This window comes from Labrus mixtus, chromosome 6, assembly GCF_963584025.1.
Source record: "Labrus mixtus chromosome 6, fLabMix1.1, whole genome shotgun sequence".
NCBI lineage: Eukaryota > Metazoa > Chordata > Actinopteri > Labriformes > Labridae > Labrus > Labrus mixtus.
In genome coordinates this window covers 10584055-10598661 of record NC_083617.1, presented here as the reverse complement: position 1 = coordinate 10598661, position 14607 = coordinate 10584055, and the positions used below count along the sequence as shown (strand labels likewise).

At 40.5% G+C, this 14607-nt stretch overlaps 1 protein-coding gene across 1 annotated transcript in view; it reads left to right on the top strand.

The window, feature by feature from the left end:
* Nucleotides 1–14395, top strand: part of LOC132975409 (VPS10 domain-containing receptor SorCS1-like) — a 60666-nt gene extending 46271 nt beyond the window's left edge. The window contains exons 18-27 of the mRNA XM_061039928.1: nt 97–268; nt 576–762; nt 1706–1839; nt 1936–2059; nt 3561–3673; nt 4555–4689; nt 8136–8235; nt 8660–8768; nt 9861–10015; nt 13597–14395. Coding sequence (XP_060895911.1) covers nt 97–268; nt 576–762; nt 1706–1839; nt 1936–2059; nt 3561–3673; nt 4555–4689; nt 8136–8235; nt 8660–8768; nt 9861–10015; nt 13597–13655 — 1288 coding nt within the window. The 3' untranslated portion in view covers nt 13656–14395. The remainder of the gene's footprint in view (nt 1–96; nt 269–575; nt 763–1705; nt 1840–1935; nt 2060–3560; nt 3674–4554; nt 4690–8135; nt 8236–8659; nt 8769–9860; nt 10016–13596) is intronic.
* The last annotated feature ends 212 nt before the right edge of the window (nt 14396–14607 follow it).

The following is a 14607-nucleotide window of genomic DNA, read 5'->3' as shown; positions in this document are numbered from 1 at the left end:
ATCTCTTCAGGATGTCTCCCAGTGTGTGTTTTTATTTTATGTCTGCTTTAACACTCATGCAGTGCTCGTCTTGTCGGTGTCTTTAATGAATTCCAGATATCGCAGAGCTTTATCTAACAACTGCACTGAGGGAACGCTGTTGAAGTACAGCCCCAGGCGACAGAAGTGTCCCACCCAGGCACCCAAGGGCCTCCAGCTCTTCACCAGTGAGGGAACACTGGTGGCGACACTGGGGAGGAATGTCACTTTCTTGGTCTTTCTTGAAGAGGTGGTGACTTTTTTTTTCTTTTTTTTTTTTACACCAAGCAACAATACAGTCTGTCACAGAGTGATACATGTAGGCTGCATGTTTTTTTTTAATTCGGTGTTATGGGTATATTGAGATCCTGTCAGAGACGTAGCACGGAGGCAGGAGCACCAGCATGTCAAGTAAATATGCAGTGACATGATGTAGCACATGACCTCCTTTTTTGCAGACATTATGAAAAAAAATTCACGCTGTTATGTGTCAGCAAGACGCTGACAAACATCTGAGGCTACAGCATGAGTGACAGTATTTTGTTTTCTTTCTGAAGGGTCTGAGCTCCACCACAAGTATTACGGTGGATTTCGGCGATGGGACCTCCATGTCCTACGTCAACATAAGCTCCATTGAAGATGGGGTCAAGCATATCTACAGTAAAGTTGGCATCTACCAAGTTTCTGCGACAGCGACCAACACTCTGGGCTATGACAGGGTGATACTCTACCTCCACGTCTCCTGTGAGTCTAAAACAGTCAAGTTAGAATAACTGCAAAAATATTTACTATTATGGAATTCTTTTGGAGAGATGGGATAAACTGTCCTCCAGGCTGATATTTCAGTGAAGAAAAACATGATAAAGAATCATGCTCGTTTTTCATGGCGAATGTGTGTTTAAGTATCCACTTGGGTGCCCTTCTAATAGAAAAAAAAGTTGAGAGAGGGCTCTCCATGGTGCTCTTACAGAGGAGAAAACATGATTACATGTCCTCTAGGGTGACCTTGTGTAGGAGGAAACTTGATCAAATGTTTTCAGATTGAGCCTCTGGAGAAATAGTGAAAAAGTGCTCTATGAGATACACATCTGATGGAGAAGCATAAGCCTATCAGCTGCCATTCCAGTGTGGAAAATGCAATGCAGTTCCTTACCTACACACTAGAAGTTGTTTTGCGCTCTGGTGCCCTTTCTTTTTATTTCACTCCTGCCGGACAGAAAGCCGTAGAGAGCAGATTTACAAAGAATGCAAACCCTTTTGGCAAATGTGCTCACAAATCCTTTATTCTATCTTCAAATTGGCTCATTAAAGGGACACTCTGTCCAATAATCCAATCCAATCCAATCCAAAGTTTTGAGTGCTACTGTGTGTTGGCCTGAAAAGCTGGATGTTTGTCTTCTCCTTATGACAGAATAGATCAGCGGTGGTCAGTTTCAATGTAGCTCATTATAGCTGATACCAAATGTGACATTATCAGAACATCCACAGATACTTGTCTAACCACTCCTGCGGTGCTATCAACTTCCCTTCTGTATTTATGCTCACTGTGAGCCAGACTGTCACTGATGGGCCAAAATAGGGCTAAAAATGTGGCTACAGTTTGATTCTTTCAGCTTCATCGACGCTGTATCTTGGTATATTCTAACAACATGTGAATTTATTGTGTGTGTGATTTCTCTCTTGAAAGGCCAACTTGAACAGGTCCAGCTCTTGGCTCCGTCGGTAGTCGTGAAGAACAAAGCAGCAAACGTCACGACAGTGTTACGGCCCAGCAACGTGGGGACAGTCACATATTACTGGTGGTTTGGTAACAAGACGGAGGTAAGCCCTACTTTCTTTTTTTCTCTCTCTCATTCAGCCGTGTTACTAAGCGCCACAATAGATTCCTACATCTCTCTGTGCGTCTTTGTTTTTCAGCCCAGGGTGACCCTGGATGGTGTGATGTCCTTCACGTTCTCCACTGAGGGAAGTCACACTGTTGTTGTCCAGGCTGCTGTGGGAAATACTGTCCATCAGGACCAAATGACTGTCGCCGTCTATGGTGAACCAAATAGTATTTTCATACCCTGAATTGATTGATTCCACCTCAACAGCCTCTAAATAGGATAATAACACGAGAAATATGTAGTCAAATATGTCTCAGATAGGATCAGTACTGCAAGTTCCTTCATGCTTGTAAATGATCAAAGCTTTTTCCTAGTGCTTTCAAAGCGTTAGTCAATGGGAAGACTTACTTTGTTGTCATGCCGTTGTTTAAGTTGTCATCAAATCATCTAAAAAAAATGTTGTCAAGCCCTGATGAGACAGTTTCTTTTCCAATGTGTTCTTATGACAGGACACATTTTTCACACTGCAAGCATCTTGGACCAATCGTGATTTGGAAGAGTGCTCTAAAGTCTAAACCCTTTTTTTTCCCCCCCATACACCAATCAGATTAACTGAGAGGAACACCTTAATTGGAGATGACAACAAATGTAATTGCTGCTTGAAAACAGTCACAGAGGACAAACTAGGACGGCTGTTGTCATGAATTCACCAACTTTAGTCACCACGGTTTGACCAGAAAACAGCAGGTCTAGAGGCATATAAGCATGTTTCGGGGATTGCTGCTACCGTTTTATTGAAGGATAGGTAATTCAGCTGTTTGTAAGCTTTGAAACAAAGAAAGCTATGCTCTTTAACCTGCTAGAATGTGTGATGGGGGCCTCGAGCTGTGATTTCCAAGGTCTGGAAGAATCCTTCGATCCCGAGTTCTTCTTGAAAAGAGAGTATAATCTGTTGAACTGGTACATACTCAATACAAGGTCATTGAGCTAATTAAGGAATCAGCGCCACAAGTACATTAAACCAGCCACAAAAAAGCTAATGAACTATAATGTGGAGGGTCTGGCAGAGTGACAAAGTGGATCACACAGACACCAATGACCTCTGGAAAAGCGTATATAACCAGAATCTGATCTTCATGTTAGAATTCTCTCTTTCTTTTACAGAAATCAAAACACATTAAAGATACATTGATGGGGTTTCTCTTTGATGTTGATGAAAGAGATGGAATAAAGCAGATCTCCACTGAATAGCAATGTCTTTGCTAGCTGCCTATAGCTCATGATCAATATAATTTATGTTGTGTTAAACAAAGGGAAAGATAAAGCAAGGGGAAAGGGGGTGCAAAATGAACGTAGAAGGACCGAAGTATATATTCAAGAATCTATTTGTGCTTCTTACATCACCAAAATAGAAAAGGGCATTTCTAAATTAGCCGTGCAGATATTTTTAGAGTTTGAAATAACCTGTGCAGCAACTTCCAAATGAACCGAAATCAAAAACTTAAACAATTTTTTTTTTTTACAAAAATAGAATCAGAAAGATGTTTTGTCAATTTCCCTCAGCGTTCACATTCTGCCATTCAAGCCAAGCTTTCAAATTCTCTGATGAAATACCTGAATCAACTCGCCTCAGAAGGGTTCTGAGAAGTATCTGATTGGTCTCTTTGACTGAAAAAGAACATTTGGTCTAATATGGATTACTGATCTGTGTTTCAGATTATTTTCGGTCGCACGTTTTGGCTTTTTCTTCTTATCTGGACGAGATGAACCCCGGGGTGTCAGAGTGGAGAGAGGACATCGGCAGAGTGGTGAAGAGCTGTGCTGTTCAGGTCGGTGTCACAAAGACTGTAAACACAATCAGGAATGAACTCCACCTCATTCACATTCTGACAATAAGTAGCTTTTCTCCTGCCTAGAGAGAGAGAAAAATAAAAAAAAACATTGAGTGTCTGTCAAAGTGAGCAGATGACATTTCCATTCTCGAATCTGCTTCCTTTTTTAAAAAATGTATATGCATGTGTTTTTGTGTTGAGACTTGCGCTCCACTTCTTGCAGCGTGTTTGACCTCACTCGCTGTGTAATTAGCTGTTAACTTCTTGCACGCTGACACGGCTCATCACCCAACATCATTATTACCGGTCCATGCTTTGAACTGAACTTGTCAAAACACTAAAGGGCATTAAAGGACAGCTGCCATTTGCTCTCTAAAGAGCTGAACGCCAATCGCCTAAAGACTCCAGTGGAGGGAGAGTAACTGTGGTGAAGAACCTCTCTCTAAGACACAGTTGCAGATGTCAAAAAAAAAAAAAGCACCAGGTTATGTAAAAGACGTGGATACTGAGCTCTATATATATCCTACGGTAGCCCTCAGTATGAAACATTCACTTTGACCTTCTGTCTTGTCAGATATTACCACGGTTTACACCAGGAAACTGACAAGAGACCTCTGGTTACGGCAGAACTGCACTAAAAGCCCTGGCCTTTACCAAAGACTGTCAAATTACGCTCGCATGGTTCAGTGTATCCGTGCATTACATCCTGACAGTGACTGGTGCTGAGGCTGCTGTAGTATGAAGCAGAGAGCCAACAGTATTTACTCATTAATACATGCGACCCAGGACCTTTTTTGTTGTTGTTGTCAGAGTATCACCTCAAACAGAGTGCATTAAAGAACCTTTTTTTAATGAGGTGTTGTTGTTTGTTGTTAAAGGTCACAGGAATCAGTGAGGATCAGCTCCTGGTCACCGTGCTTCCAGGTTTACCGACAACAGCAGAGATTTTCATCGTGCCTGAAAAGAGGTCGAGACGCGGAGCTATAGATGAAAAGTGGGCGCACCTGGATCAGGTACCAGCCTGTCAAATCATTTTAACGGGCCCTGGCAAATGTTCAGTTTAATATGTGTGTGTGTTCTTCCCCCCCTTTTGTGATAATTAAAAGCAGCGCTAAGGAAAACAGAGGAAGTCAAAAGACCGTCTCTGGAGAGAAAATCCCTGGAGAATGTGTCCTTTACTTTGATACGACACTGTTATTTGTTAAAGCTCTGTTGTCCTATTAAAAGAGGACATATTTTATGATGTTTGAACATGTAGCTCATCAGAGAGTTAAACCTTGTTTGGCAGCTTTACTGTTTGATACATTCTCAACCTGAATGAGTGGATTCACATAGGGAACACATACATTGGCCTGACATATGCATAGGTTGTATCTTCTATGCACATAGTCCATTATTTTTTGATGAACTGTAGATAATTCTCATAATGCAGTCTTTTCTCCACACAGCTTACTTCATATACAACAGTCCATTCGTTCTTCATTAAAGGTTTTGCCCGAAGCCGTTTGCATGATAACTCTTTCTTGGAGCCAAAAATTATTCTGTGCCAAGAGTTCATCCAGAAACCCACCCGGATAGAACATAACAACTTATTTTTCCAGATACATTTCATCCAACATTTTGCTCTCTTTTACCAAGATGAAAAGCTGAGGGAGAAATTCCAAAAACCTCTTAGTGTAAACAATTCAAACTTTTGGAAATTTGACCTACACCATACAGTAGAATAATGCTGCTGCAATCATCATCAGTTACATCCTCATTTTTCCCTCCATCCATTTTTATTCCGCTTATCCGAGATCGAGTCGCGGTGGCAGCAGTCGCAGTTAGTCAACCCAGACTTCCTTTTCCCCAGCAACGTTTTCTCCTCTTGGTGGATTCCGAAGCATTCCCAGGCCAGACAGGACTTAAATCCCTCCAGTGAACTCTGGGTCTACCCCGGGTCTCCTCCCAGTTGGACGTGTCCAGGAGGCATCCTAATCAGATGCCCAAACCACCTCAACTGGCTCCTTTCGCTGCAAGACTAGCCGAGGACACTCATTGTGGCCGCTTGTACTCGCGATCTTATTCTTTTGGTCACTACCCATAGCTCACATTTTCCCCTCTAATTTCTTAATAAGTCTCATCAAGTGAAGGTATAGAGTTTTGTGTCACACTTTATATTCATGTTATAAGAGGTGTCTTTAATCTTACATCTGTTTCAGGGGATGTCGAACAAAGTCCCTAAAGACATATTGTGTTATTTTTTTATGTGATATTTTCTTTTTATCTAAACTGCACTTTGTTTTTTTTTGGGTTTTTTTGGGCACAACATAATATATATGTAGTATCAGAAAACACTGAACTGATAGTTCAACTTGCAGTTCTCTGATTATCTTCCAGGTCTTTCATGATGACTTTTTATTTGAAGTACATTTTCCATGCAGCCGTTGGTTTTCCATGAATTTCAGTTACGGCATTCAAATCTACTTGTAGAGACTCAAAACCTTCTTTGATGAGGCAGCACGTCACAATGAGCATTATGTCCGCATTTATTTCTGTCAAAGTGATATCATCGTTGAATGGTAACAAGAGTTTTAAGTGTGGCTGAATTTGGAAAGTCTGCCCCTTGTTGCCATTCAGCAATAAGGTCAACTGTGACAAACATAAATGTGGACACGATGTTCATGGTGATGGATTACTCGAGTCGACCAAGTTGAACGTCTGTGCAAATGTATTTTCATACCGTAGTCGATATGAATGGACACCGCAGGCTGCAGCGTATGCAGGAGAAACACTATGTTATTCTTTGGAAAAGGTCAGCAGTAATGAAGAGAGGACATTTTTGGTGGTAATTGGGGTAAAAGATGCAACTCTGGTGTGGTTCATTATGTGAAAACAGGAATATGTTTTCTCCTGTATCATTAGCCTGCAGGCACATAGGAGCCATGTAATCTCATAGAGCTCTATAAGACATCCATCTAATTTAGTTTCCAAAGCTGGGAAGAAAAACCTGCAGAATGATTCAATCAAAGGACTGTTTCTGCAGCATTATAAAGGTTTAGGCGTGCGACGCAAAATCACATTGATTGCAGTCGTTGCACAGGTTCAAACTTTAAACAATGGCATTGTGTGTCTTTGTTGTCTAACTGTGCAGTGATTTCTCACATGTGCACTTTATTATCAAATCCTTCCTGCAGAGTAATGCATCAAATGAACACAAGAGGGCAATGTCTTCACGTGTAAAAGGAACAGAATCGGCCCCAATCAGAGAACTGAAATATTCACAAAGCATCTCATCACATGTCAGAGACTCCATGCCACCTTATACACGTTTACAGACTTTCATAAACCTTCAAGCTACTTTGCTATTATTTCTCCTACATCAAAATAAGACCATTAAAGAAGGCTATTAGAAAAACAATAACAGAGAGATCTGTTTTTTAAAAAAAACCTCCGGCCAGACAGGTTCATTTATTCATCATAACGGATAGGACCACGATGTATCACAAGTAAACATGGTTTCGCTGGCTCGCAGTCAGTCTTGAACTAAGTTAATAGGTATTTAATTACATTGATGCATCATGTAATTGGCACCACGGAGAAAGGAGACAAACTGGGGCATGCGCCCTGGATTGGGAATTAAAGAGATGTATTTATCTAAAGCCTGTCTGATTACCTGGCAGAACCTCACAGACAATAGGGTAATAAATCTTCAGTTCACTGTTCTCATCTCCCGTGAATGACTTACAGAGCAGCTGCATTAAGCCAGCATGTGCCCACACACACACACGTGCATGCGCAGAGTGTATGTGTGAAGCAGCTTATTAAAATGTGTAATAGATTTACTGACCCTGATATGCCACTAGAACAAAAAGTAATTATTCATACTGTGTAGAGCAGTCTAATTTTAACCAATGGAAAGATTTTAGAAAGAGCGAGATGGAATTAGTGAGGCATGGCTAGGGACTCAAATGGGCTCTGGGAAGGCGTTTTGGTCTCTTGTTAAATGACTGCTTCATCTAGGTGTGAAAAGCAGGGTAACTTAAGGGAGAGAAATGAAAACAGCAATTTTCTGATTTTAAAACATGGATACATTTCCAATAGCTTTGCGTCACTGAACGTGTATCTCTCTTCTTTAAAAGTAGTTCAACAAATGGAAACACAAAAAAAAGAGCAAAAATCCCTGTTTTGATAGAAATTAGACAAAAAAAAATATATTTTTAATGTCACACAGAAAGGCAGGCTAGCCTTTAACCTGATATGGTTTCCAACGCTCTTAAAAGCCACCTGGGTTTCGGCGCAGCAGGTTTGGTTTTCCGTGTCATATCAACATTTGCTCCTCTTTAGACGGAAGCAAAAATTCTGATTCATAATTCAGGCTGCGGGATGAAATGACTTGGGCTGAAATATTGATGACTGTGGAATATTGCTGTGCAGCCACCGCTAACAGTCCCGTCTGCTCTGTCACTCCTCCTCATAGCTCTCTCAGGTTCTGCTAAGTGCTTTGAACCAAGACCTCATCCGGTTCACACTCAAGCCAGGGGTGCTGGTGAACGTGTATGCCACGCAGCTGTCTCCAGGTGAGTCTGCTGCATGCGACACATACCCTAAAAAACACTTTTTTTTTGTAGTCACACGAGTCTAAGTTTGAAATTTAAAGATGATTATTCAGCCTGCACAGGAACAAACACGTCTGCGGGCTTTCAAAGGTGTTTTGTTTGTTTTTAAAATATATACTCAAGAGCTCTCTGGAGAGCCGCAATGATGATGATTGGATTATCCTAGATGAAGTAAACTAAACCATAAAATGATGATTGGACTTTAGCTTCCTCTGTCATTTTTCCTGGATATTTGCAGTAAAAAAACGACACAGCAGTTATTCTCCATTGTCATTTAATAGGATTGCGATACAATTTACATTCATACAAAATAAAAAAATATGCATTTGTCCTCGTTTTAATCTGATCTTCACTCCGTTTCTCTCTCATTCTTTGTCCTTCAAAGCTCCTCTTGTGGACAGCAGCGATAGTGGCCACAGTGGCACTGCAGTCATCATGCTGGTGTCGGTCGTACTGATGGGCTTGGTCGTCTTTGTTATATATAAATTCAAAAGGTACAGTATACTGGATCCAACATATTATACAGGCACATGTGAGACACAGCAAAACTGCTTGAATGAATGTGTGAGGATGAATCCTCCCCTTTTTTTAAACTAGCATCTTTGCAAATATCCATGATAATTGAGTTGTTATTGCAGTTTTGTTTAAATGTGTGTGTGTGTGTGTGTGTATGTGTGTGTGTTGTATAATGGCCCCGTATAGAGTCGGCCCCATTATCTGCAGGCAAGTACCTCCCTGCTGAACTCCTAAAACTTTCCACAGGAATTCAGCCTCCATTTATCTCTGAGTTATGGACACTGGCGACACAATAATAGCTGGAGGAATAAGACAATTCCCCTCTGTCTCAATCTGCAGAATATTACAGGGAATGACAGACTAATCAATTCTCCCACAGAGCTGAATGGGTGTCAGAGTCCTGCAGTTATCAATATTCATCTATCTGACAATGTGAGGGTTGACCTTTCGGAAATGCTAAACACAGCCATCCAAGGTGAGGCATACTCTGCAGAACGGCAGGAAAGGTTGAGGTGATAAGTCCTGAGACAACATATATTATACAGTGAGGGACATACAGTAAATAGCATCCTGTGCTGCAGGTAATCCCATGCCAATCACAGGGGAATAGCTCGCTTTCTCTGCAGTGTGCTGCATTTTACTCATTACGAAGCCCAACATTGCCTAACTCTAACTTTTGGGATTATAATTACTACATTAAGAAATCAAGTTTGAGTTCCTAAAGCTGCATCAAATGTCACCGCGCCAGCTGCTGCACAAAATCACGAGGGGAGGATCTGAAATTAGAAATGCAAGATGTTAGTTTTAAGCAGAATTGCGGGTGCATCTGAAGGGGATGAAAAATTGATTGAAAACTGAGGTGAACAATATGAAAGTGAGAGAGCAATGCCCAGTGGAACGCAAAAATGCCCTACTTTCCAGCTTTCAAGCAATCTCTCCCCCATCTTTAACAGTTAAAAATAGTGTGTGACACATTATGCATAGTGAAAGCATTAGTGAAGAACAGACCTGATGGCAGCTTTCCATTAACTTGCCATTTTTAAAAGCATCTTTTTTTCTGCTCCTTTCAGGAAGATTCCTGGCATCAACACATACACAACGGAGCAGCCTGACAAAGAACAAGAGGTCATCCCGACTGTGACCTCCATCGCCGTCCCAAATCCTGAGGGGGACAAGCTGACCTCTCTGGATCATGTGGATGTTCAGCTGGACTCCAAAGGCAGAGGTATTAATGTGTCCATTTCTTCCCCTAAGCCACAGCTATTCCTCGAGCATACAGAGGGGTTTATTCACACTGTTTATTTTCAGATTCTTTGGTTTGACAATGAACGTCTAGTTTGTATTCTGATAGAGTGATTACACAGTCAGTGGTATCAGTTTGAAAGGCAACAGAAAGGAAAAGCTTCCACAGCACACAAAACCTCCTTGTGCATCTCAAAATATCAGAAGAATGACTTGGAAGATAAAAACACTTTTTTTTTACATCAATCACTTAACTATACCTGCTTATTGCTTGGGTCTCTTGGGGAGGGGGTTGTGGTGCCAATCTGAGGGAATATTTTGTTTATAACATTGAGTGGTTTCTATTGTAGTGTTTTTTTTCTTCTAAACATCCATTTCTGAGATTTCAACAATTTAATTTAGAACATTTTAAATCAAACTGTCAGATTTTAGCAGAACTATTTTCCTAAAAGTGAAGTATGTCATCTCTGCTGCTAGTAGTGTTGTAGTAGCATATATATTTATATATACTGTATATATATATATATTTATATGCTCTTTCTGTTCTTGTTTGATGTCTTGTTTGTTTCCAGTCATGGATACAGAAGGGACTAAAGGGGATTTGACTCCAAGAACAAAATGTAATGTGACCCGCACCTTAAAGTCTGTGTAGAGCAAAATCAGAACTTGTTCTCTAAACACACTTTATATGTTGTAAAAAGGTTCCTGTACATGTGAAAAGACTTACAACTATGTTTGACTGAATTATGATGATTTAGACCTTTAGGAGGTTCTTCATCACTTTTAGGTTCAGGTTTTTTTTGGGCAGGGGCAAAATGTGGTCTTGATGACTCGATTACATACCCTGCTCCCTTAGTGATAAAAGGATAGTAAAGCACCGTGCACCTCAGCATCTTCGGCTCTCAAGTTACTTCAAGTTCCTATTTTATAGTCTTCAGTTCGCTAACTACGCCTCAGTAACGAATCATGAGGTCAGTAACAGGGTAGGCAGGGAAGGTTATGAAAGCCACAACTAGTGATGCGTTTGTAACACAACTGATGTTACAGAAGACATATTGTGAAATCTAGGTAGTATGTCTACCACTTTACTGCACACCACTGATTAAAATAGTCTACATTCATGACTCCTCTTATTGATACTTACATCATTTTCATCATCAGAACAAACTCTCTAATCCTTTTCTGGGATCACACATGAATAGAATTCAACAGCTGCACATAAACTGAAAAACTTACTCACCTGCAGCCCGAATTCAGCAACAGACAGCAACCATCTTTATCCCTTATCATACAGTACCTACATACCTCTGTTAGAAGCAACAATAAAACCATACAATTCTATGTTAACATTTAGAGAGGTTCACTGACTCACCAGTCTGTAGATCGAGGACACTTGTAAATACAAATCCATCCATCGACATCACCTTGTAAACACGAGTTACAGCTCGTCCTAACAGACGTTCAGTTCACTTTGCTTTCCAGCATTCCAGCGTTGATAACTTTTTTAAACAAAGCTAAGTGGACAGGTTGTTTAAAGTGCAGTAGTGAGCTCTGTCCTCAGAGTGTCTCCTTAAGAAGACTCTGTCAGGAACAGCAGTACAGTCGCTAACTGTTAGCACAGCCACATAGCATTGCCAGTCTTTTCTGCTACCAGTCCTTTCCTTTGTTTATGTAGGTTGCTTAAGTCAAGGGCAGTCCTCTCTCTCTCTGGCTGTAATTCCCCCGCATAAAGTCTTTTTAAAAAAAAAAAAAATAAGTTTTGAGACGTCAACAACCAGCCTTGGCATTGATAATGACTGGATGTACATAAGCTACCAGGAAATGGGCTCTAATGTTTCCATGGTGCCGTTCAAGTGGGACGCATTCAAGGACACGCTCACAGCATCCTAACGCAGAGATGACTGCTTCATTGTTCATGGTTTCTGGAACTTAATTGTATATTTGGGATATACTACATTACTGAAATGTGGCCTGGTGGCTAACAACACAGTATTCTGTTGTATAGCAAACTTATACTACATCTTTTTAATAGCTTTACACAACTTTAAAAAGTAACAGATTTCTGTTGGTTTTCACAATTTTGGTAGCATTTGGGATAATTTGACAACAAGAATATAAACAGGTCTGTAATCAGTGATAGATATTTGATTTTTCAGTATTTAAGCCTTTAATGAGAGCAGTCCGGCTGTTGTAGTGCGCTCAGATTAAATCTCCATCATTTCACTTGAAGCTCTTTTCTGGACAGATGATGAATTCAAAGATGAGTTTCCTCTCCCGTTGCCAGCTACAGCAGACTCTTGGGGTAGAGTTTACTTTTGCTGAACTTTTCTTTTCTAATTTGCAGAAACGAGGATGCACTGTGGAAATGCAGTAATTTTTCTTGTTAATTAGTACAGCAGAATGGGCTGGCTTTTCTCATACGAAACATTTAGGTTAGCCAAAAAGTTTGAGAAAGCCGGAGAGATGAGGAAAAGAAGCCCTTTAAACCCGGATCGACTTTGAGCCTTTAAGCATTTCTTTTTCATTTCATTTTCTACATGTAGTAGAACTTGTGTGTCGAAGTTTGCACGGAAACATGTGTTACTCCCGATTATCTTGACATGTGATAAATAAATATACAGCAGAGTCTTGGCTGGATGTTTGATGACGTGTAAATAAAATCCACTAGAACGGCCTTTTACTTATTTAGGTTGTAAAGGACTACAAACTGCAGCATGCCTCTCATAAAGCACTTACAGTTTGCTGATTGCTCTGAAAAGGTTCATTACCCAACAAGTCTGTGCCAACACATCCTTTTAGGGGGGGGGTGACTGAACAGAAGGCTAATGTGACAGTACCTCAGACCAGAGCATTGTACATTGTTACTATAGATTTTCTTTAGATCCACTTCTGTAATGCTTTGAGCTCTGCAAACAACATTAACCTATCTCCTATTTTGTGTTTGAGTTTTGACAGAATTCCCACAATCATTCAACCAAAACTAACACCATTAAGGCATCACAAACAGTCATTGAGCTAGTGTTTCCTTTGTGTGTGTATGTGTGAAGTGACCATTTAGTAGAGCAGAGTAAGTTCTGACAGTGTATTTAAACCTGTGTTTGCAGACAGGAACAAGTGACAGCTGTCTGTCAGTGAAGAGATACAACATATTCACTGTTTGTTAAGTGCTGCTGCTGTTCTTCCTCTCTGTATTATCACGAGTTGCCAAGATACAGTTATTGTTATGTGCTGTGTATTTATGCGTTTGCCATCCTGGGTTTTGACACAGTAAGGGTATTAGTATTCACAGGTAAGTGAAGCACAATCATGTGTCGGGTAAAGTGATGAGAATGTCGAGGTGAATTATTTGACCCAATAAAATAATTAGTGCATCAGGAAAGTGGCGGAGGGGTGAAAGCATTTTCATCAAGAAATATCTACGTGGTTCCGGCTGATTTACCTCCAGCCGCAGCTAAACAATCGACCCGTCTGAGATAAATGTTGTTTGCTTGTGAAAATACACCCGTATGCAAATAGCGACATAAAATTCCCCCTCTGTCTGTTTTCTTTCTTTTCCCTTGCCAGGCTACCTGCCATCTCACACAGACATCAAGCTCTCTGATGAAGCGCCCCATGTGTTTTAATGTTGGGAGTCTATGACCGACTCGAAAGCAATACATCTTCTTTGGCAGTTACTTCCAGCAAGCTATGAAACCATGGTCACAATGAACGGTCTCGAGTGTTTTGCTACCCATGCATGGATGGACCAGTTCACACTGTGCTGCCTAATCCCTCCGAGGAGACTGTACAGATTTATACTCGCTTCTTGAAAAGGGACACTTTTTGACTGAAAATACTTGTATTTTTGCAAGGACATTGATCTTTTTATGTAAATAATGTACATCCATAATGGAAGACGTTAAAAGTTATTTGTCTCGGCTGGTTACAGCTGCATCTGCTCCAATATGAAAATATCAAGCAGCAGGGACAGAAGTAATGTATGATATTATCTCCAAATGTGCTCCTGTTTCTGTTTCTTTGGGCCTGTGTTTGTAAAGTTTACTCTGTTTAACTCTGTGGAAGCAGCTTATCTGAGCAAGACAGTGAGGGGAAGCAGATTCATTAAGCTCTGCACAATCAGTAAATCTTATCACCACATTCTCATCAAATGAAAGCTTGCAATATCCACGAGATGAGGGAGGGCTCCTGGTCCCAGATCGGTGTGCTCCATCACGCCTGCCGCTCAGAATCCTACATATGTCACAACAATAATAAGAACGGAAAATGAGTGTATGTCCTAGAAAGGTACAAACAGACTTCCCTCTTGTTTGGGAGACTTATGAGTCTGTTTTGTGACTTTGGAATGAACTTTAAAAAAAACATGAAACACATGATACCCACATTTTTGCTACGTGCTAAATCCTTTATATGGATTGTTATTGCAGCAGTGATCTCATATTTGACTTTTTACACCACTGTCAATCTGACTGTTAAACGATGCAATGACTTCTAAACTTGTGCATCATATTTGATTGTTGCTGGGAGCATTTTTTGAACACTCTGGTTTAAAAAAAAAAAGAGAGCTATATTGACATT